This window comes from Dermacentor variabilis, chromosome 9, assembly GCF_050947875.1.
Source record: "Dermacentor variabilis isolate Ectoservices chromosome 9, ASM5094787v1, whole genome shotgun sequence".
Taxonomy (NCBI): domain Eukaryota; kingdom Metazoa; phylum Arthropoda; class Arachnida; order Ixodida; family Ixodidae; genus Dermacentor; species Dermacentor variabilis.
In genome coordinates, this window is record NC_134576.1 from 141,625,381 (window position 1) to 141,649,672 (window position 24,292).

The 24,292-nt window shown below is 43.4% G+C and overlaps 2 protein-coding genes across 2 annotated transcripts; both read left to right on the forward strand.

Annotated features, from left to right (window-relative positions):
• The first annotated feature begins 1,087 nt into the window (after positions 1-1,087).
• Positions 1,088-12,325, forward strand: LOC142557702 (uncharacterized). Its single transcript, XM_075669738.1, has 5 exons — positions 1,088-1,144; positions 2,876-2,918; positions 5,359-5,543; positions 11,104-11,320; positions 12,011-12,325. Exons 1-5 carry the CDS (start codon positions 1,115-1,117, stop codon positions 12,229-12,231), a joined length of 696 nt encoding a protein of 231 aa, XP_075525853.1. The 5' UTR covers positions 1,088-1,114; the 3' UTR covers positions 12,232-12,325.
• Positions 12,326-16,905: 4,580 nt separating this feature from the next.
• On the forward strand, positions 16,906-19,767 carry LOC142557703 (U6 snRNA-associated Sm-like protein LSm2). The gene is made up of 4 exons (XM_075669739.1): positions 16,906-17,100; positions 17,289-17,356; positions 17,438-17,528; positions 18,081-19,767. Exons 1-4 carry the CDS (start codon positions 17,098-17,100, stop codon positions 18,204-18,206), a joined length of 288 nt encoding a protein of 95 aa, XP_075525854.1. The 5' UTR covers positions 16,906-17,097; the 3' UTR covers positions 18,207-19,767.
• Positions 19,768-24,292: the final 4,525 nt, after the last annotated feature.

Below are 24,292 nucleotides of genomic sequence, written 5' to 3' on the forward strand. Positions count from 1 at the left end.
TGCTCATATCCAACGCACTCGACGGCAGTGGGCACCCAGAACGCCTTGTGCGGCGATTCCGACGAGAATGCCACTTCAACTAGCGAAATTTAGCAACCGAGCTTGCGGTAAATAAAGGTGTGTCATTCAGATTTATTGCAGAAAACTACATTAAATATTACAAAGCTTACATATACATGTAGGAGGACTCATGGTTGAAGAACTGTAAGCATGCAGGACCTCCCGTCAGAGGGAAAAAGGAAAATATAAACAGAGCTGTCATGTTTAAAGATTTTCGTTTTTTATGTGTGTGTGCAACACACACACACACACACACACACACACACACACACACACACACACACACACACACACACACACACACACACACACACACACACACACACACACACACACACACACACACACACACACACACACACACACACACACACACACACACACACACACACACACACACACACACACACACGTGCGTGCGTGCGTGCGTGCGTGCGTGCGTGCGTGCGTGTTGAATTTTGGCACTTGTGACATATTGCAATTTGTATAATTTTGTGTAATGTTGCGAAATAACATTCTCCTGAGTGTTCCAAGTGTCTTCTGCGTTTTTTTTTTTTTTAGCAAGCTGCATTGTTTGCAGTTCTCGGTGAGGGGTCCTTGCCTCTTGTGAACTGTACAAATAATCAAAGTAACTATCCCATGAACATTAGCAATAACAGTAACTTTAAACTTATCACATAATCCTGAAATTATTAGCGACCATTTAGAACTCGAATAAGTGTGCTGTGAAAAAAATTTCTTTGGTTCGAACCGCTGCCAAACACGCCTATGCGATTCAATCAATGGCAGATAGAGCACGGGAGAAATGTATCCTCGGCGTTGCTGGGCCCGTTCAAGTGACCCTTACCGTGTGTGACAAAGATAAAAAGCCCTGACGTCTGCGAAAGAAACGCAATAGGCTCCACGACGCCTTCGCCAAACTTTGTGATCGCTCGACTATCAGTGGACGCTGATCTTGAAACCACTACAAGGAGAGCGCATCACAGACACCGCCAGCCAGTAGATATCAAGCCGCCCAGAACTCAACATCTCGTAAGTACAGCATCTCAGCGAGATGTCTCCGGAGAAAGTCGTACCACCTACTGTATGTATCGGACGTATACCGACAGGTTAACGCATAACCTTACTATTTTCACCTCGTACGCTTTATATATAGTATATATACATGACAGATCTTAGTTTTGTTATTGTTTTTTTTTTTGTTCCCATAGATGTAGGTGTTAGAGGTGCAGTTCTGACAAATTTTGTGGAGGCTACCGCGGTTATAATCACATTTATTCTCATTATGTATGTAATTAGTAGAAGTTAGGAGAAAAAGTCAATTTGTCCTCCCCAATTACGCGCGATACGTGTAAGCGGTCGTACCGTCGTCGCTTTGTCATGCTGTCGTCGTGCCACCATCGTATGCCACAGTTGCGCCGTAATCGTCATCGCTTCGAGGAAGATAGCTACCGCTGTTTTGTGTGGCACTGCGGTAATTTGATCAACAATACTGTACGATTTGTTTTCTTCATTTCGCTCGTTTAGCCGCCGAGGTGGCTTGATCTGCGGCTGTATACGTATACATGGCATTTTGTTGCTGACCACAATGTCGCAGGTTCGATTCCCGCATCCGCATTATGATTGGGGCGCTATGCAAAAACGCTAGGGTGCCACGCTTTAGGAGAACGTGGAAGATCTCCCTGTGGAAGAAATTAATTCGGAGCCCGTCTCTCCATCATGAATCGATTCTTTCTTCATTTATTTCTTTCCCCCTCTCTCTCTTCCTTTTCTTTTTAATCAAGATTCTTTCGCGCATAAGTGAGTCTTCGGATGCTGAGCTCTAAAACTCAAGTTTTTCGTCGAGCATAAAATCTTCACAGAAGATCTAGCTCTCGAGTGATGCCCCATTGACGACGCGCTCTTCTTTTGGCATTAAATTCATTCAGAACAATTGCTTGACGCGTGTTAGATCGTCCAACATTCATCAGTCATTTTGTCGAAGAGTATATATTGCGCAGGCCATGTCGACCAGAAATAACTGTGGACAACTACTACTATCGCATACTTCTGGTCCATAGCCTGTGAGCGGGCCATGCGCATTTCAAAGACGAAATGGGCAGTTCAAAAGATTTCATTGTCCGTCATCACGAGCTTTTCGCGGAGCAAAGCAGCGGGTATACATGCACTGCGCTTTGATGACACCATTTCTTTACCTATTTTAGACGTTGAGCTTGCTTCGCGACACTCCCACGGCGCTGTCTTTGTGAATGTCTGCGACTCTTCAGGAAGGTCCCATCCGAGTGTTAATTGAAGAACACTACAGAGCTGACGTAATAGTACTGAAGAGCATCGACAGGAAGGACTCGCCTCATAGTTAAAGGAGCACTCGAAAAGTAGGTTGAGCTGTATAAGTAAAATTAGTAAAATAGTTAGACAACAAATACGGTGGGGGAAAAAAAGCGAAAGACGGGTGCCTCGCTGTGACGTCATGGATTTTGACGGCGCTTGCCCGAGCTAGATAACTTTTTTTACCGGCAAATATGAGCTGCATTGCACTCTAACGGAGCCAAAGACTGAAGTCTCGAGGGCCCCAAAAGAGATCAAATACAACATATATACCCTGAAATCCCTGACGTCACACTGACGTACCGGCACCGGGGCTCTGGAGGGTAATTCAAAATAGATAGCTGGCCTTCGTTATCGCTTCTTGTAATCAACTCATTATAACGAAATTAGCGGAAGCGTAGTTTTTTAAGGAAACGCATGCATTGAGTGAATCAGCTCCAAACGAAAGGCTTGAAACGAAACCAACTTTTTTTTTCTTTACTTGCAGATCAAAATGTCGGTACGCATTGCAACCGTGCTTTTGTTTGCAGGTAAGTGCGAGATTCGGCTCATAAATGAGACGTTGCATTGGACAGATAGGTCCCCGTCTCTCTCTCTCTTACACACAGATGTGTGTGTATATATATATATATATATACGAAGTGTGGAGGTGAACCGAGGGACATAATTTTTTATTAATCATATCATAAGAAACCAACAAACAAAGAAAATAAGGACAACATAGGGGAAATTACTTGTACTTAATAAATGAATTAAAGAAATTATAAATTAATGGCATTGAAAGTAGATGAAAAAAAACACTTGCCGCAGGTGGAGAACGGTGCCACGTCTTCGCATTCACTTTCATTGCCATTAATTTATCATTTCATTATTTCAATATATATATATATATATATATATATATATATATATATATATATATAACATTTGGGAAGCGCGGGGTTTATATGCGGTAAACTTTATTGCGATTGGGAACGACGAGGAAATGGGACAAATAGTGCCGGTGTCGAGAGGGAGTGCCACTTGAAGGAGGCCTTTGCGGCATTTTAGTACAGCGCGCATTAATACATTCGCAGAGACTAATTACTCAATGCGACCAATGCACTTACCATAGATATTAGAACGCGACGAAGGATTCTCTACTACAAATGAGTGCAAATACGAAGTACCAAATTATGTACGAACTAAAACACGGTTTATCAGCAATCTTGCCTGCATTTGCGAAAACTTTTCGTGCACTTCCCGCAAACTTTCAACCGGCGATATACGCAAGAGAATCGTTAGCAAAGTTCATTACAGAAAGATGTGTTGAACACCGCAGCGTATATGAGATTACGCAGGTGGTCATGTGAGTGAGTGCATGAGATGAACTCGAAAATTTCAGAGCCTTGCCTGAAAGTATCGCATGCACTTACTTCGATTTCATGCATACCCTCGTTGACAGTCTCAAGGCAAGCCCACAAATGACAATGGGCTGTTCTCACGACTGGTCTGCGTTTCCAGTCCTTATCGTGACGTACACATTTATAGCAAACGGAATTAACGTGCACGCTGTCAATTTCGTAACGGTTAGCACGCACGACTTTAGTTTTAAACAGGGCGCTCAGGTATAAGCTCTCCCGGTGGAAAAGCCATGTATCACAAGTGAATCTCCATGAGGCTCCCTCAAGGGTTACAATCTTCCAAGACACCGGAGAGAGTGCTTGACCCTTGCGGCCTTATCAAAGACATTGACCTGCGCTGTCACAAGTGGTGTGCTTGTGGTTTAAAGGTCTCTAAGCAATCTTCTAAAGAGATACTCGAGAGAATTCCGCAGTCAAGAAAAACTTATCGTTTTTTTCTTCCTTTCACTTTCAGGGTCTTTTTGCTCTGGCTTGTTAGGTTTGTAATCTGCATACATATTTAGAATGGTTTAAACCGCACGTTACGTTCGAAGAACATTAAAGAAAGCAAAGGCACGCAAGATAAGTTATGATTACTGCTTGTGGTCAACATAAGCCTCAGATGGTGCAAAGTTTTTTTAGAGAGAATCAGACATAGATTTACGCCCTTCTATAGAGCATCTCTAGCGGTACCGCAGGAATTCACGAAGTTGCAGCGGCGATCCGGATGTCATTCAAAGATGTCATCTGCCATTGGTGTCCTTGCACGTACGCGATGTATTCTTTCTACAAAGGTGAAGATTATGATTTACAATGCATTAGTGTCCTCTCTGTTGCAGTACTGCAGCATAGTGTGGTGTACTACTGGTGTGACAAATTTGCGCAAGCTGTATTTGCTGCAGAAAATATCCATACGACATATTGCTGCTGTACGTTATATGGTTCTTCTACAAAATACGAAATTCTTCCAGTGTTCTGTTTATATAATTATATAGGCTGATGTTGTGTTATAAAGCTTTTGTTAAGTACGGTACCGATACCATAATCCATCTTGCTAAGTTAAAAGCAAACACAAGTGTTCGCCCAACCAGGCACAAAGAAATGTGGACTGTACCCACCCCTAGAACTAATTATGATGAACAATCTTTGTCCTACAAGCTACCTTCCCTTCTAAACTTATTAAACTATGAATATATTGATCCTTCGTGTAATCAAAATTTTCTGATTAAAGCCTGTCCTAGTCCATTTATTTTCAGGAATAGTACATCTTTCGAATTTTTTTGTCGATCGCTGCTTTTCATATTCATGCCATTTCAAGCATATGCAAATGTGTTGTATTGTTTCGCGCTTTGTTACAAAATTTTGTGTTTCTCGGTGTTATGTAATATTCGTCGATTTATTTGAACTCTTTGTGCATGACTGACCGTCATCCAAATATATCAAATATATCAAAATATAAAGAGAAGCGTTGATCAGTTAACGTTGGCGTCGGCTATTCTTGCCTGCGCTGTACACACCTGTCCCGTTTAATTACAAGCATATGAAGCAGCCCGTAACTTCCTCGCGTATACGCGTTTTCACTGCGCAGTTTGCGCTTGCGCAAGCCCCGGGCACATCGACTTCGTGTTGGACCAGCTACTGTCCAGCGCCGGCGTCGACGTGCTTTCGCTTCCGGACATCTCATTCGACGTAGACAACCAGCGCAACTGGACATTCTCGGGGTACGTCGAGTTCCACCTGCAAAACGGGACACTGCTAAACCTGCGCCGAAGGGTGAGTACGCACGCACCTCGACCGAGGCACCGAGCGCAGTCTGAAAAACCTACGCACCTTTTAGGGTGCACTTTTGCCACGCTGCAAAAATCGCCACCATTAATTCTGGGCTCACTTTAGTAATTTCATGCCAGGAATGTCATAAGCTATCTATAGCGTCGCAAATTGTTCCTTACGTGGTATTAATTCCTGCATAAAATATTGACCTTCTTTGGCTGGATTGCACACTGAAGTGCGCATAAAAAAAAAGAAAACGGCGTCCTGGAAAATTATTTTCGTGGGTGTTACTGCTAGTGCCATTTTATAACTTCGCCTCCGAGAGTTCTCGCAAAACTCACGTTCACCCTGAATGGGCGAAATGACTAAATGTAAACGCGCTTCATAAAGCCCGACGCATGCAGGAACTCTCGCAAGTGGCACTTCACTCTTGGAACAGTTGCACCCTTTGGGGTGTATATTTGTCCCACAACAATAATTGTCATGTCTTGCTTGCGTTTCCTTTCTTGAAAACACTGCGCTCGCTACTTTCCTGTCGAGAATGCTTCTTCATGCTGATAACGCGCATGCCGTTCGTGACTGGGAAGTACCGGGCTCGCAGCGTTAAAGAAAGGAAATGCAAGCAAGACAGATGACGATTATCGTTGTGCACTCTTAGAAAAGTTTACACCCTTTGGGGCGTATCTTGTCCCGCAACGATAATCGTCATCTGTCTTGCCCGCGTTTCCTTCCTTTAACGCTGCGAGCCCGGTATTTCCCAGTCACGAACAGCATGCGCGTTTTCAGTGTGACACAGCTTCTCGACAGGAGTGTAGCGAGCGCCGAGCTTTCAAGAAAGGAAACGCAAGCTAGGCAGATGACGATTATAGTTGAGGGACAAATATACACCCCAAAGGGTGCAACCGTTTTAAGAGTGTGTGGCAAATATACACCCCGAAGGGTGCAACTGTTTTTAGAGTGTCCAAGGTTCTCTTTGAAAACAAAGTTCTGGTTTTCACTTAGACTACACATACGCTTTTCACCCTCCTTATGGTGTAATTTTTTTCACTAAATGGCGTACAACTGTTAAGAGTTTACACTCTTAAAGAAGTTTGCACCCTTTGGGGCTTATCGTGTCCTACAACAATAATCGACATCTGCCTTGCTTGCGCTTAGAAGTGCAGGGCTTGCAGCGTTAAAGAAAGGAAATGCGGGCAAAATAGATGACGATTACACTCTTTAAATTTTTTTCACCCATTGGGGCTTATCTTGTCACACAACAATAATAGTCATCTGCTTTGTTTGCATTTCCTTAATTAAAAACTCGGCACTCGTTACTTTCCTTTCGCGAATGCTATGTCACGCTGATAACACTCACGCCATTCGTGACATGGCTTATATATATATATATATATATATATATATATATATATATATATATATATATATATATATATTAAACGAGAAGAGAGGGGGTTAACCGAGGGTCCCGATTTGTATTAGTCATATCATCAGAAGCCAACAAACACTGGCACCAAGGACAACATAGGGGAAATTACTCGTGCTTAATAAAAGAAATAATGAAACGATTAATTAATGGAAATTAAAGTGGATGAAAGAAACAACTTGCCGCAGGTGGGAACCGAACCCACAACCTTCGCATTTCGCGTGCGATGCTCCACCAATTGAGCTACCGCGGCACCGCTTCCACATCCACTTTCTTGGTTATTTATGTGTCCTAGTAGAACCCTGGGAGTGTTAGCCAGCGCCACCACTCACAGACCTTGGCGGCGGACGTGGAACGTCCTTTTTGCCGCAGGCGACACGAGAACGTGATCTTTATGGGTGAAGGCAACTGGTCAATAAAACCCACACATGCTACCTGAAGGCATCAATGTAGCCGGATTCGAGACCATCGTTATGTAATAAACGAGAAGAGAGGGGGTTAACCGAGGGTCTCGATTTTTATTAGTCATATCATCAGAAGCCAACAAACACTGACACCAAGGACAACATAGGGGAAATTACTTGTGCTTAATAAATGAAATAAAGAAACGATAAATTAATGGAAATTAAAGTGGATGAAAGAAACAACTTGCTGCAGGTGGGAACCGAACCCACAACATTCGCATTTCGCGTGCGATGCTCTACCAATTGAGCTACCGCGGCGCCGTTTCCACATCCACTTTCTTGGGTATTTATGTGTCCTAGTAGAACCCTGGGAGTGTTAGCCAGCGCCACCACTCACAGACCTTGGCGGCGGACGTGGAACGTCCTTTTTGCCGCAGGCGTCACGAGAACGTGATCTTTATGGGTGAAAGCAACTGGTCAATAAACCCACACATGCTACCTGAAGGCATCAATGTTGCCGGATTCGAGACCCTCGTTATGTAATAAACGAGAAGAGAGGGGGCTAACCGGGGGTCCCGATTTTTATTAGTCATATCATCAGAAGCCAACAAACACTGACACCAAGGACAACACAGGGGAAATTACTTGTACTTAATAAATGAAATAAAGAAACGATAAATTAATGGAAACTAAAGTGGATGAAAAAACAACTTGCTGCAGGTGGGAACCAAACCCACAACCTTCGCATTTCGCTTGCGATGCTCTACCCTAATTGTGGTTTCGGTTCCCACCTGCGGCAAGTTGTTTCTTCATCCACTTTAATTTCCATTAATTTATCGTTTCTTTATTTCATTTATTAAGCGCAAGTAATTTCCGCTATGTTGTCCTTGGTGTCAGTGTTTGTTGGCTTCTGATGATATGACTAATAAAAATCGGGACCCTCGGTTAACCCCCTCTCTTCTCGTTTATTACGTAACGAGGGTCTCGAATCCGGCAACATTGATGCCTTCAGGTAGCATGTGTGGGTTTATTGACCAGTTGCCTTCACCCATAAAGACCACGTTCTCGTGACGCCTGCGGCAAAAAGGACGTTCCACGTCCGCCGCCAAGGTCTGTGAGTGGTGGCGCTGGCTAACACTCCCAGGGTTTTACTAGGACACATAAATACCCAAGAAAGTGGATGTGGAAACGGCGCCGCGGTAGCTCAATTGGTAGAGCATCGCACGCGAAATGCGAAGGTTGTGGGTTCGGTTCCCAAGTTGTTTTTTCATCCACTTTAATTTCCATTAATTTATCGTTTCTTTATTTCATTTATTAAACACAAGTAATTTCCCCTATGTTGTTCTTGGTGTCAGTGTTTGTTGGCTTCTGATGATATGACTATATATATATATATATATATATATATATATATATATATATATATATATATATATATATATTGCATCAAAAGAGGCTGAACAATGTCTCAGTTAGCGTATCTTTGTCATTGACAGACCTGATTATCAATCACGCATAATTAACAATTACAATCCCGCGTAGCGAAAGTTTGTTGAAGCGTGTCAGTGAAATGATACAATAAAGTCAGAAAAATTTGCACTAAAACTGTGAAGTGAATCGTAGACGTTTCACGCCTAATGTGCGTGCAGGTGACTGAAAAACAGTCAATTTACCAGCAGGGTGTAGAGGGATTTTATTTATACTGCAATCATCTAGGAGGATTTTGGCAAGGCGGGCAATGAAACAAGACTGATAGCAAGATTTGCAGAAATGTAACAAATACAGGACTTGCTAACCTTAAAACTAAAAAAAACACGCTATTTACCGCCGAAGCCAAGAAATACAAAAATTTTGTGAAAAATAGTAAAAATTGTTTCCTTAGTCAATACACACACAGTTTATTAAATAACTTACCTGACATTGTGCGGTAGGAGTGCAATGCATAAGGTAACTCGCTGGAAGAAATGATTTGCATCACAAAAAGAAAACGAAAGTGTTCGTGATGCTTATATATGAAATATTCATGTAACGGCAGCTAAAATTTAACTGCCATTTTAATAGCGGCGCTACCGCCGGTAGTTCAAAATAATCCAGCGGCTCCAAAAAGTAAGATTCTGAAAAATTGTTCGACTACTATATATTTGCATTCTAGCTGTTGAGATCTGTTCAGCCCTAAATAAATGGGACGCAAATGAAAAGTCGTGCAATTATTGCCGTCAATACGGCAATCGTAAACAAGCTCTACAAATCAGTAATTTTACGCTAAAATCGTAAAAGTTGAAAAATGTATGAAATACGGACACAAATCACAGTGTATACAAAAAAAAGTGCAAGATTTCACCACATTAGTTTCTAAGCAAAAGGGTCAGGACTTGATTGAAGAACGTCATCTTTATACAAAAACGTACATGATTTCACCACATTAGTTTCTAAACAAAAGGGTCAGGACTTGATTGAAGAAGTTCATATTTAGTTAGTCTGTTACCACTTTAGTTAGTTACCACTCGCTAACCACTCCAGAAAAGAAGCAGTACTTGAAGCAATAACGCGGCTGCGAAAGGGAATAACTGTGAAGTTATGTCGTTGTCTCGTGGCGTATCCGGATGACAAAGACATTACCTTTGATGTATCAACACTGTATCAGTGTAGTTTTAGTAAAAGGATCCCAAATTATACAAGCATGGTCTGATAGTGGTAAGATAACAGTGCACATATAGCAACCAAACAGCAGGGGGTGATAATTTTAAAGCTCTTCGAAGAAAGAACGGTTTCCAAATTGGTTTAGCTATAACGTGGTCAATGTGTTTTGGCCAATGAAGGGTGTTATTAATCCAATGTCTTAAGCATTCAAAGTGAGTTGTCCAAGCAACAAGCAGATTATTTTCACAGCAGCTTAATTTTAAAGGTTTTCAAAGGTTTCAAGTATATTAGTCAAAAAAAGTATTTTAGAAATTTATTTCCATTTGCCAGAATTGACACCATTCACTAATCTTCTGGAAGTCCTGATTCAGCTTCGGTCGGTCAGAAGTACGTTTGATTTCCGAGTAAATAACACAGTCATCAGCGTCCAATTTAATTTTAACTGATATATATGTCTTTAATGAATATCATAAATAAAGTGGCCCTACCACGCATCCTTATAGGAACATAAAATGTACTCCAGTTGGTTTTGGTAAACCATTTACTGCTGCGGCTGCGAATGTTCTTCAGGCTAATGTTTTAGTGATGCTGCAGGACCGACAGCATTTTAACCCATCCAAATGGCTTTTGTACAGAATAAAAAATCAAAACATGAATTTTGTGAGCACACTTTCAAGTCTTTGACTGACCCACTTCTGACGGTGGGGGTATAATGACCTCCCCCCCCCCTCGGGAGATACGCCTATGCATGTGCCACCACACTCCAGCATCCATTCGAGCTTTTGTGCAACTTTATCGTCATTATATTTCACTCCTTATTTTCTATGATGAAAGAATGGTGTATACGCTTGTGGTCACTTACACAATTTTTTTTTTCGAAATCACTGCCTTTTCTCAGCTTATGCGCCATCAATATCTCAAACATCTATTGCTTGTATTCACCGCGCCGATGTCTAAAGACCCTATAGAGCCTCATGAAGAATGAGCAAGTTTCCATTTCTGAATATTACTACTGTACACCTTGCCATTCTGGCAAGGTGTGCAATTGTCTCGACTAAATTTGCACCGCGTAAAACGATCTTTGGCGGTGCAGGTACGACGAGTCGGTGACTGCGGCCTGCGCGGCGACCAGGAAAATGGCTCCCCGTTTGTCGAGATTTGGTGCAACTTGAACCTCCGGGGTGTGGTCGCCCGTTACGAAGTCGAGGTGATCGCCGACGACCGATCCAACACTGTGGTTGCCGAACTGCTCGTTGACACCGGCAACATCTACTTCAAGCTCGAGACGCGCCAAGACAACTGCACAGAATGTACGAGATGCATGTAACCTCTGAGCTATAGGGGATGATTCTGGTCTCGACACAACCATTTATTTCCCGGCGTCTGAGTCAAACCCGCTCCGAGTGAGTGAGTGAGTGAGTGAGTGAGTGAGTGAGTGAGTGAGTGAGTGAGTGAGTGAGTGAGTGAGTGAGTGAGTGAGTGAGTGATGAATAGCAATCCATTATTTCGATCAAGAAAGTCTGCATCGGGCCCAGATGACAGAGAAAGTTTCAGTTATCTATATGGAAGGTAATGGATAAAATAAATTACATAAGGCTGTATAAAGGTACACTAACCAGTCAAATAAGCAGCACTCCCGAAAGTTCACAACGAATTTGGCGTTATTTCCTTTCAATTCATTCCAGAAATTGTTGCCACACAAGTTGTAGAGGTTTTTTTTCTCTCTTGCGATACTTACATGCGCGTTGGAGGAGAGGTCCTGCTACCAATGTTTTTTGACAGGTACACCTTTGGAAGGAGTCCAAACATGAAAAATAATGAACGTGCACCGCCTTACATATAGTGAGAGCAAAGGATTGTGCTGCGCAGCGTAAGCATTATGTTCGTGCACGAAAACAAACTTAGCGTAAGACTGGGACATATATAGCCACGCGCGCTTCGAAAAATTATGTGTTAATGTCGTTACCCTCTCGTTGTCTTCTTTATACGTGTGTGCGCAGGTTCGCAAATAACGGATTTCCAGGTGACCGAAGTTACAGCCCGGATGAGGCCTCTGGCACAGTACATGGACTTCATCGCCGAAGTTGTGCAGAAATTTGAAAGCGAAGTAGTCTCTCGAGCACCGAGGCACATATCCTACGCATTTAGCACAGCTTACAAGCGGGCACTGGCTGACAGGGTTTCCCCGCTGAAAGCCACAGACTTCACTGATCTCTCCTAGATGAAGGCAGCAAAGCTGACTTTGAAATGTAATATGAAATGTAATAAACGCACAGCGCTGAGATGGCAAATAAAAACACTATATTTTACCATCACTGCTTCGCTGCGATTATAAATCCCTTGAATGTGGGTCAGTCTTACCATGAGCGGAAAAATCGTCAGTCAGAAAGGACGCAAAAATGAAATACCTTGAAATTCCCGCCTTTTTTGCACCAGCTCCCTGTGACGTCATGCATTTTGACAACGCTTGTTCGGAGCTGAAATCTTACTTACGCAATTGCCAGTCGCACACGTACAATGGCCTGGACGCGAAACGGAATCCTTCCATCTGCTAATAATGAACATTTTATCACCAAATAAGACCAAATGGGGTATTTGATTAAAGTTTATCTTGAACTTGTAAAAAAGGTCGCGGTTTCGCCCGAAAGGCGAAGCATCGATTGCGATAGCAAATTAGTAGACAGCTACACGAAGTAAGGATAGTAGTTTTAACGGCTATATAAACTTGAAAACATCCGCTTGCTAAGTGAATTAACAAGCAGGGTGTCAGCGCACACAAGCAAACATGAGCACATCACGCTCAATGAGCGCGGACACTCGCTGACAAAACGCTGGTGTGAGCAAGCGCTGCAGCAGCAGCGAGCTAAAAGTGACCTTCGTGCGGTCTATCGCTTCAACGCAGGAGTGGCGAGAACAGCATGAGCCGTCTGCGGATCCCTTTCAAGATACAGCGCGCGCGACGGCGAGCGGCAGTGCCAAGTACGCACTTGTTGGCGGAGCCGCCCCCCTCTCTCCCGCGCTGCCTCCCCACATTCCACCGTGCGAGAGTGATTAAATTAAATTATAGGTTTTTATGTGCCAAAACCATTTTCTGATTACGAGGCACGCCGTAGTGGAGGGCTCCGAAAATTTCGACCACCTTGGGTTTTTCAACGTTGACCTAAATGTAAGCACACGGGTGTTTTCGCATTTCGCGCCCGTCGATTCGATCCCGCGACCCCGTGCTCGGCAGCTCACCAGCATAGCCACTGAGCAACCACGGCGGGTCACGCGATCTTGAGCCGCGATCGTCACCTCCCCTTACACTCGGTCGCTAAATGCGCATCAGTATACTACTGATTGTCGCACGGAAGGAGCAAACGATTCAGTAACTGTAGTTACATCACGGGTGACGGCGACAGCAAAAATGTGCCTGGAGTGTCCATATAATTGCTATCGCAATAAAATTGTAGGGGTGTTCGAATAGCGGTATCCTTATTCCGATAACAATTATATGGACACTGCAGGCGCACTTCCGCCGCCGTCGTGGGCGTTCTACTCCGGCGGCGGCTGCGTGTGGCGCGGCCGCGATGAGGACAGAGTCTATTCGCGCCGGGAGCTGATAGCTTCGTCTGCCCTGTGTTTTCGAAGGTTATAGTTCACGCTGAAGCGAGAGACAGCACGAAGGTCAATTCACTCGCTCCTGCAGCCGCGCTTCCTCACGCCAGCGTTTTGCCAGCGAGTGTCCGCAATCATCAAGTGGGATTTTGTTCATTTTTGCCTGTGCGCGCGCTACACCATACTTGTTAATTTGTTAGTAACCGATTGTTTACAGTGATATACGGCCGATAAAACTGCTATCCTTACTTTGTATAGCTATTTATATAATTATTTGCTATCGCAATCGATGCTTCGTCTTTCGAGCGAAACTGCGACTCGAATCGAATGCGAATATTTGAAGAACGATTTCAGAATATCGAACTTAGCACCAAATATTTCCATACTTTAATGTGACAAAAATTGCCGGCAGACCGTTCAGACCGTTAGGGGTGAAAAAGACCCATTTATATATGCTATTCGATACATATGTAATGCATTTAACAACTTGAGGTTAGGTGACCGGAGAAGCTTGAAAGGTGATCATATTCCTCTGGTGCACCGACAATGCCACAGACAAAACAAATGAAGAGCACGTCACCAGATGCACGCAGAGTAGCTCGATCGCTGCAATACTAGGAATGAAACAAGGGGAGGTTGGCCAAACAGTAAATTTTAGAAAATTCGCAGGCTGCCTAAGGTGAGGCACGCAGACATGATTGCCAGGCGTTCGCTCGAACTGGTGGTATCCAAAACCCGAAGTATTTGAAATTTTAAATATTCGCACATCCTTAAAAAAAATAACAACATCCGTTCCCCTCGCCAACGGTTTTTTAACGGGAATGGCTTTTCATAGAATGAAGGACCAGCTGGCTCCTTGCGAAGCTTGACAATAGAGAATGGGGGCGCATTTTCCTTCTTAACATTGTTTTCTATCAGTGCCATATTTTATTTCTTATAGGAAAAAATGAGTAAGTGGTCCACACGACATCATCTTTTCTTTTTCTTGTTTTCTGACTTTGGCAACGAGCTAAGCTGGGGGGGGAGGGGGGGCACTTTCGTCGAGCCCAGTCGGTACCAAATTTCTCGAACGCGATTGGCTGCCTGCTTGATTTCTCAATCACGAGTCAATCGAAAAAATTCAATGGAAAGCCAATGGAGAAATTCGATTTCAAAGGATCGATCACGATCGAAAGGGCCCCGTGTAGCTGGGTCAGATAAGCGTAACATACGACATATACATAGCACGATCATCATCGGCATCAGTGTCGTGCTAGAGGGATGACAAGTAAGGAATGGCACAGAACACAAGGTCCCCGTGGGAACTGGTGGGAACAGCGACAGGACCTGATGACATACCTATGAAATTGATAAGCATATTAGGCCAGCAAAGTAAATTAATATTACGACAACTTATCGAACAAATAGTTTTAGGGAGAGATGTTCCACAGGACTGGAAATCAAGCAGAATGATATTAGTTTACAAAGGTAAGGGCAAGGACAACATTAAATCCTACAGGCCAATAACTGTCACATCAGTCATATACAGAGTAGCAATGCAGATGGTGCAAATGAGAATGGAGGAATGGGCAGAACGTGAAGAGATCTTGGGAGAGCTGCAGAATGTATTTCAAAGGAAGAGACGGCTAGATGATAATTTATTTGTTATATAACACAGGGGGGGGCATAGAGATAGCGGCAGTCAGGCAGAAACCACTATGGATAGCTTTTTTAGACATTAGAGGAGCCTATGAAAATGTAAACAGAGAAAAGTTATGGAGCCAGTTGAAGGAATGTGGTCTAGATAGAAAGGTGGCTCGATTCCTACAACAAGTTTATACAGCTGATGAGGTAGAGATAACATGGGAGGGGGAAACTACAAAGCCAGCTAAAATAAGAAGTGGTCTCAGGCAGGGCTGTCCATTGTCGCCCCTGCTTTTTATGATTTACATGAGCCAAATGAAAAGCGGCTAGAACAGAGCAGGGCAGAAGGTAGCTCAAGTACTAGCCGGACTGATGAATGCAGATGATATTGTACTGCTTGCTGACACCCGAGTAGGGCTACAGGAACTAATGGGGATATGTAGAGAGGAGGGAGAAAATTTGGGACTGCAATTCAGTAGAGAGAAGTCTGGTATAATAGTATACAATGAAGAAAGGGGGAAGCATTGGAAATACAAGGCACTAAGATTGATCATGTTGAAAAACACAAGTATTTGGGCATATGGCTAAACGAGGGCACAAAGTACTTGGAAGAACATGAAAAAATTATGATTGATAAAGTGAAAAGGAACTCAGCTGTAATGAAACACAAGGCACTATGGAACTATAATAGGTACGAGGTGATTAGAGGGGTATGGAAAGGGATTATGGTACCTAGCCTCACATTCGGAAATTTAGTACTGTGCATGAAATCGAAAGTTCAGGCATGCATGGAAACAAGACAGAGAAGTGTAGGCAGGTTGGCCTTAGGAGCGCACGAGAACACCCCTAATGAGGGAGTGCAGGGGGACATGGGATGGACGTCATTCGAAGGTAGAGAGGCAATAAGTAAGCTAAAATATGAACAGACTCCCAGCACTGGGGGAAAAAGGTGGGCGGGAAAAGTGTACAAATATCTATACATTAATAGTTTGAACACAAAGTGGACACTTAGAACTGGGAAGCTGAGGATTAGATACCTATAGCCGAGGCAGGGGGTCCAACGTGGTTCTAGTGTGGGAAAGGAGGTGAAGGAGACGGAAAGAAAAATGTGGGAAGAAAGAATGCTCGGAAAGCCAGCGCTATCTATGTATAGGACACAAAAACAGGAGATAAAGAGAGAGCTCTTATTTGATAACTCGCGGGGCAGCTCACTATTATTCGAAGCTAGGACGGGGGTTTTGAGAACGAAAACATACAGGGCTAAATTTGAAGACGTGGACCTTTTGTGCGCAGCTTGCGGAGCCGAAATTGAGACCACAGAGCATATAGTGCTGAGATGCACAGACCTTCGCCCGACTCTGGCTGAGGGAACAGTGACAGATATGGAAGGGGCATTAGGTTTTCCCTGGGAACGAGGGCAAATAGACGAGAGAAGAGTGGCAGCATAGAGTTTCCTACAATTTTTGTAGGAAACTCTATGAGTGGCAGTAACGAAGGGGAGGCTAGAGGATTGGTGGAGGAAGTCAAGGGAGAGATAATACCATAAATCGGGGAGCTAATGTTTTCTATACTATTTTAGATATTTATTTTGGGGGGAGGAGGGGAGTAAAAACTAGTTTAAGGAGAAGGGGATATAAAGAAAAAAAAAATAGGAGGGGAAGCAAAAGGCTAGGTGGCGCCGGCCGCCGCCCGTTACAAAGGGTGTAGCCGCCATCCATCCATCCATCCAACCCACCGATCTCTGGGTGCTGTCCGTGCTGTCTTTGCAACGCTTCTAGTTCGGTCTGCGTGGTTCGATCGGCTAGTTGGGCTCCAGAAAAAAGACGTTTGTGCTGTCAAGAAACTTTTCTTTTGCGTTTTTGTGAACATGGTGAGAAGTTTACCCGTGTGTTTTCTTTATTGTGCCGTGTGCTTAAGAGTTGCGGCATGCTAGAGCACGAGAAAGCGGGTGTTTTTGCCTGCTTGCTTCTCATTTACCGTGACGAAACGTTTTTGCGTGTATAGTTTGCGCATGGACAAATTCAACCTGTTATTTATGTTTATGTGTTATTTTTGCAGTTGTTCTACTCGTTCTTCAAGTCCTTGGTCGGGAAAGATGTTGTCGTAGAGCTGAAAAATGACTTAAGGTGAGGAGTCAGTCAAGCTGCCAACCATTTATGCGCATCTGAAAGGGTTGCGTTTATTTTCGTTTGTTTTCTTCTTGGCAGTATGTGCGGAACGCTCCACTCTGTGGACCAGTATCTAAACATAAAGCTCACAGACATCAGTGTGACTGAGCAGGACAAGTACCCCCACATGGTGAGTAACGTTTGCATGTCGATCTTTCTCCGTGAAAGGGCGCGAAATATGACTGCACAGTTTGCTCGCACTAGTTGGTTGCCGCATTTCAGTGTTGACGCTTCTTTTGTGTGGCTAGCCAGGTATAGTTGCTCAGCGTATCTTTCGCATGCACCAGCAGTACTGTAATGCGCCTTGTGTGTCCGGCGCACTTGCGAATTCACGAGGAGCAGGTCACTTGCACATGCTAAAGCAAGCCTAATGGAGTATAGTTTAGACAAACAATACCTAAACGTCTATTCATTAAAACTGCCATTTACAAGTTCGTGCAAATTCAAAAGAAAGTTGGACACTGAATGATTGTCATAATAACATTAAAACACATTCAATAAGTACCATAACATATCAGCAATAGTTGACCTGCCATACGGATTCAACAGGGAATTCATAGGGAATCAACACCGTACTTTGAACATAATTTCTGCTTTATTTGTTTGTAAACAAATGTGATAGCTTGTGTACTCACATTACCAGTAAACATTTTTTTATGCTAAAATGGTCATTTTGTTCTAGCTCTCTGTCAAGAACTGCTTCATAAGAGGGTCCGTAGTGCGTTATGTTCAGCTGCCAGCAGATGAAGTGGACACACAGTTGCTCCAAGATGCTGCAAGGAAAGAGGCGTCGCAAAGCAAGCCATAAGTGGATGCATAGACATATGAACTGCAGAATGTTACATTCATCTCTTTATTTTCATCATTTTATGTCTTCATGCATTGTCACTATGATGTGTGCACAGTTCGTTTTATTTGGTTAAGCTTTGTGTAAATAAAAAAATCAAGAAAATAAACCTGCTGCATGTAGCCCATGTTATGAAGGAAATCAGAAGTGCTGATTCTTGAAATCTGTGTTGTTATGCAGATAAAGTACTACTTCAACTCCACAAGTATTGTGTTGTGTTTTGCTCCGTGGCTATGATCTGCTATTGAGCTTGAGGTCACAGGTTCAATGCTCGACAACGTGACCGTATTCATATCGAGGGCAGAGTGCAAGAACACTCATATTTAGATATAGGTGCGTGTTGAACCCCTGATGGTCTAAATTGATCCTAAGCCCTACGCTGCCGCATCTTTCATAGGCTAGGTTTCATTAAAGGCTGAATTCATCAGCTTCATGGCACGCATTAATGCGAAGGCATTATATGTCCCATGAGGCAGGAAAGCCATCGTTGTCCACGAGTGGTACCAAAAATGAATGTTATGTCATCGGCAGCTTGTAGGACATCAGTAGTAATACACAAGATAGTAAATTGTATAAAAATGGTAATTAGTAGTAATTATAGGTAAATCATGTGATCTAGATTGAATTTAAGTTATAACAAGGTACTCCAAGATTACTTAATTTGGAGTGAATTAAGGTTGAACGAGGTGGAGGGAGGCTGGTACAAATCGGAGCAAGGTGGATTAAGATACAGTTTTGAAGGGAACGTGGCAATGTATGATGTCACATGTCATGGACATTATTAATTAATTAGAAAAGTCATTATGCTTTTGCATTCAGCTCACTTAAGGATACTTAAGTGATTGTCAGTATTTTATCTTTTGGTTCACTTGTCCTGTGTTGTGATGCTGGTAGTTCAACTTGTTTTGCACACAGCAGTACTGATGTTACAGTTGCTTGTGGCTTCCAATATAAGTACGTACTCATTGTACAAATGATTTGCATGTCTGTTATGTAGAGGCTTTTCAACATTGTTAGAAAATTTGTGTGCATTAGGGGGGGGGGCAACAGTTGGTCCACTTTGGACTGTAAATTGTGAAGGCTGAGGTGCAATGCAGATTGCAGGTATTTCTATAACAGCCACAACCCTAAAAGATGCTCTTTAGCACTCTTTATAGTACCCGTGACAGTGGCTTGGTGGCTGTGGTGTTTTGCTGCTGAGCATGATCTTGTGGGTTAGATTCCAGACAGTGGCCGCCACATTTTGATAATGGTTGGAATGCAAAAACACTCATGTACCATTCTTGGGGAAGGAACAAACGGTCAAAATTAGTCCAAAGCCCTCCACGGCAGCATACCTCGCAACCCTTTGTGCACTTTAGAAATGTTAAACATCACATTTTAGCCTCTCTTATGAAAGTTGTGGAATGCATCTGGTATTAGAGGGTGTCTCCTGATGAATATCCTTTTGCAAAATATTTTTCAGTGTGTCTTGTATGAGTAGAATTGACAGCAATCAATTAAATATTGCCTACACTACGCCCTTGTAGCCCTCTTTTTTCTTTTTTTTTCGCATATGAATGGCACTTGAAGATGTGATTTTTACGATGCTTGTATCATCAGCATGGCATCAAGGCTGTTGTGGTGTGACCCCATGTCAAACTTCCTGATCTTGTAGGCCAGAGTATCACTGAAGTATTGTTCTCCACCACAAGGTGTGCTGGCAGATCCAAAGGAGGGCCCAGGACCCCCTTTTTAATGCTACCCTGGATCTGCCCATGACCTGGTGGTGCTACTACCGCATGGCTTGACCATCAGCATTTCCCTTTATAACATTCAGAGCAAGTGTAATCCCCTCATTAAAAAAATCCAACAAAACCACTCCCATGGTTATGTCGAGGTTAATGTGGTTAGCATTAAATCAGTGTAGCAACACACCATATTTCCACCGCCGAAACTCGTCATGATGAGGCGTGTACTGCAGCCGAACTCCTGTTGTGCTTCCCCTTAGACATGCTGCGTCACCTAGCAGTGCCAGCGAGAACTCCGTGCGCGGCCTCCGAGATGCATGACACGCTGGTACATGCAAATGCTGGGGATGTTGCCCTCGTTGTCCGCGCGCATTTACGGCGCAGCGCCAAAGTGTAAGGCTGTTGTGATTGAACACGTGTGACGTGTTCGATTCCACCCAGCAAGGAGGAATATTGAAATACTTTTTTTAATTGAGGTGGCATGAAATGTTGCTATACAGGGTGTTTCACTTGAGCCAAACATTAAAAATATGCGAATTCTACGTACACCCGTGAGCAAAAGTATACGCACCACACTGTCTCCGAAAAAACATAATTTGTTCGTAATTAGCACGCATAAACTGAAACTGACTTGTGCACTAGAAAATGCGTAATGCGGAGTTTTGACTACTATCTTTATTTTCGAGTTGCATTCACACAGGAGAAAATTAGTTTTATCGCGCGATCCCTGGTCCGTATACTTTTGCTCACGGGTGCAGCTTGACAGAACGAATGTGATGCTGTTTGCCGTCGCTTCGAGATACTCAAATTATTTCTTGCATTCTGCCTAATTAGATAATTCGTTTTAATTAACAGGGTGTCTACCAACCGGGAATTCTCAGGGATATTGGGTAGTCTGGAAGAACTAAGGGATTTTGTGCTTTTATCAGGGAAAATTAGCTGTAATTTTATTGAAAGGGAACGACAGCCGCGGTAATGCTGGCTCGAGTAACAGACAGGAATCGCAGCGAATCGTCTTTGACGCCCCATCGTCGGCTGGAGGAGTTGCCAGTGTACAGTGAACGACCGACTTTTCGCACGGCTTCGCGGTACCACCACGTACCCCATAGAGTCAACGTATCAGAACGTCTGAAATTTCAGACGCAAGAACCCTTCGCCGTCCGATTATCCTGAGTTTTTTGCTGGGACCGCCGGTCTGAGACGGCATTAATCAAAGCCACCACCGCAGCCGTTTTGATTACCTCGCCGCCTCGAACCGGCGCTCTCGCACGCAGATCCTGCGGCAACGCTAGGCCTAGTTGCTTCGACGTTCGCTTTAAGCTTCTTGCTGTTGGTTGCAGTGTTTTTAATTGAAAGAATTCGCCGCTGTCAGCAATGGCACCGACTCCGCATTTGTGGTCCTCACGATTGGCTTCGCAGCTCGGAAAAAACGGTGTGTTGCATAATGCCAGTTCCCGAAAGTCAGCTTCGCCTCTGTACAGAAATGTTACTTCTTGAAGCATACGCAAAAGTATTGCGGTGAAGCATAACAAGCGTGTGAAGGGGCTATTGTCACGGCCGGGGCACAGTACGTATTCCTTAATTATACACGCGTGCACCCGATATCTCCTGTCACAGTCTGAGAGCCGATATGACTAATACATGTACGACAGGCCTCTTTTCCAACTTCTTTTCCATTCTTTTCCAACTGGCCGATTTTTCGGACGTTTTCTCGGCCCTAGGGATGTTCGAAAAATAGGACGTTGACTGTACAACTGACCAAAAAGATGCCTCAAATGGTCCGTGGGGCAAACGAGCGGTGGAAGGAGGACGAGAACAGAAACGACCTACGCATTGAGGAATGAACGGGAAAGGAAGCCTGCTGCCGCCGTTTTGAAGGAGCTTGAGCTCAAAAAACAAAGTGATGGCTGATGCCGAGATGCAGATGTCCCTCATCTAAACCAAAATAAACTCTTTAAAGCAGTGGAACACAACACTGAGGCATCGTGCGTGGGCTGAGAGTATGTCAGGACAGTTGAGGTTGACTTACAAGCTGTTGAGAGAGAATCTCAATTGTGACAAAGTTCGGGCCTCATACCACTGAGCTTGCTATCACTTGATAGAAATAGCTCATATTCGAAAATATTTGCTTCTTTATGCATCTCCTTTTTGTTCGTGTTTGAGATGTCCGATTTGATTTGCAATTTCTTTCGAAGACATTTTATTTGCTGCGCATTTTACTAACCCCTCCCTTCTATTCTCTTTTTGAATAATATAAACACTACTCCTCAGTATTAAACTAGATCAAGCTTGTCTTAAATTTTTTTCACATGCTTACTAGAGAGTGACAGCATAGGGCGGCATGGTTTCAACCCGTCTAGACATAAAACGTAGTTCTGCGTCACTCAGAGCATTTGCAGAGTCACTCAAGGAAAACGTGGAAAACTCGGGGAATTTGGAAATGTCAACTTGATAGACAACCTGATTAATCAACTTAACTATTTAGATAAAAAGTGTCATTGAGAAAATTGTAGATCATCATGAGAAACTCCCGAAACGGCTTTTTGTTGCTCAATACGTGCTACGTAAAAGTGTTTTTCCGAGTGTGAAAGAAATCTGCGAATGCACGTAAAGTGCCTCGAGTGGCCAGTCGCGCGGCAATTTTGCGTGTATTCGCTGGCTTCTTTCACGCTCCGGAAAACACTTCATGTAGCACGTATTGAGCAACAGAAAGCTGTATCAGCTGGTGCTTTTCATATCGCTCTACATTTTTCTCATTGACACTTTTCATGTAATCATAATAATGCAGAAGTTGAATAATTATTTACGACTAATTATCTAATTAGGCAATATGCAAAATCTAATATGAGTATCTCCAAGCGACGGCAAACAATTAACATTACCTTGGTTCGGTTCAGCTACGTTGCATTTGCATATTTTCAAAGTTTGGCTCAAGTTAGGTCATCATCATGACGTTGCATTTGCATATTTTCAAAGTTTGGCTCAAGTTAGGTAAAACACTGCAAATTAAGTGCTGCTCCTCTAGAATGCTAATCGCATTAAAACAAAATCATCTCTACACAGCTATAAATATGATAAGGAAATGTAACAATAGTGGTCAGGTTTCTTTTCCTGTGAGCTGTCGTTGTTTTCAAACGTGTAATATTTCATGAAAGGCGCGGGTGGCGACGCCGCCCTGAAGTTTCCGCACCAGCTTGCCGTGACTAAAGCGCCAGGCTGGAGCTAGTTATCTTTCAGTAAACAAGGACCGCATTGTATTCTAAAAGAGCCAAGGAGTCCATATAGCAAATGCCTTGAAATACGTGATGTCACACAGACGTACTGCTTGCCGTGACTAAAGCGCCAGGCTGGAGCTAGTTATCTTTCAGTAAACAAGGACCGCATTGTATTCTAAAAGAGCCAAGGAGTCCACATAGCAAATGCTTTGAAATTCGTGATGTCACACAGACGTACTGGCGCTAACGTCTGGGTGCGAAATTCAAGAGGAAAGTTTGGCCTTCATTTTCAGCAGCCCAGAATTTCTGCGCTATATTAATGAAAGTAATGTTATAATACAATAAATAATTAGCATAAGCTACATTACTGTTGGTTTTTAGCATCCCTTCAATTATAACTATCAGTATTTGATGCTGGGAATTGCCGGTGTGACGGAATAAATTCTGGATAGACGAGTACCGCGCTCTTGTCGTCTCTCAAGAAGAAAGAAAAGGGAGGGGGTGGGAGGTCATGAGAAACCTTCAAATATTTAGTATAGACACCTTGAAATGACGGAATACCATCTTTGGGATGATGCGAGACTTTGGAAGTAACGAAGAACTCCCTCCTCAATTAAAATAATTCATCAGCAATAGTAGCCGTATGATCAGCACCCATGATCAGCACGGACCTTTATCTACATGCTATAGAGTTTTCGTGGCAACATTGCCGTTGATTGGATCAGGATTAGCACGTGCTCTTGATGCCTGTCGGTGTGTGCACAACATCTACACTCTTAGACAAAGGCACACCCTTTCGGGTGTATATCTGCCACACAGCGATAATCGTCATCCGCCTTGCTTGCGTTTCCTTTCTTGAAAACGCCGCGCCCTCTACTTTCCTGCCGGGAATGCTATGTCATGCTAATAACCCGCATGCCGTTCGTTACGAAACTCTATGGTTACTGGGAAGCACCGGGATCGCTGCGTTAAAGAAAGGAAATGCGGGCAAAACAGATGACGTTTATCGTTGTCTAGCAAGAGAGTGTAGAATGCACGATCGTCTTAGAGAACGCAGTTGGCGTTTCGGTTTCGGAACGCATTTGGCAGCTCCATTGCCATA

Excerpts from the sequence above, each read along its gene's own strand:
- LOC142557702 (XM_075669738.1), top strand. The coding sequence starts at position 1,115 with ATGTCTCCGGAGAAAGTCGTACCACCTACT. Across the intron at positions 1,145-2,875 it reads AGAAAGTCGTACCACCTACT|ATCAAAATGTCGGTACGCAT; the intron begins GTATGTATCGGA and ends CTTTACTTGCAG. Across the intron at positions 5,544-11,103 it reads TGCTAAACCTGCGCCGAAGG|GTACGACGAGTCGGTGACTG; the intron begins GTGAGTACGCAC and ends TTGGCGGTGCAG.
- LOC142557703 (XM_075669739.1), top strand. Across the intron at positions 17,357-17,437 it reads GAGCTGAAAAATGACTTAAG|TATGTGCGGAACGCTCCACT; the intron begins GTGAGGAGTCAG and ends TCTTCTTGGCAG. Across the intron at positions 17,529-18,080 it reads AGGACAAGTACCCCCACATG|CTCTCTGTCAAGAACTGCTT; the intron begins GTGAGTAACGTT and ends ATTTTGTTCTAG.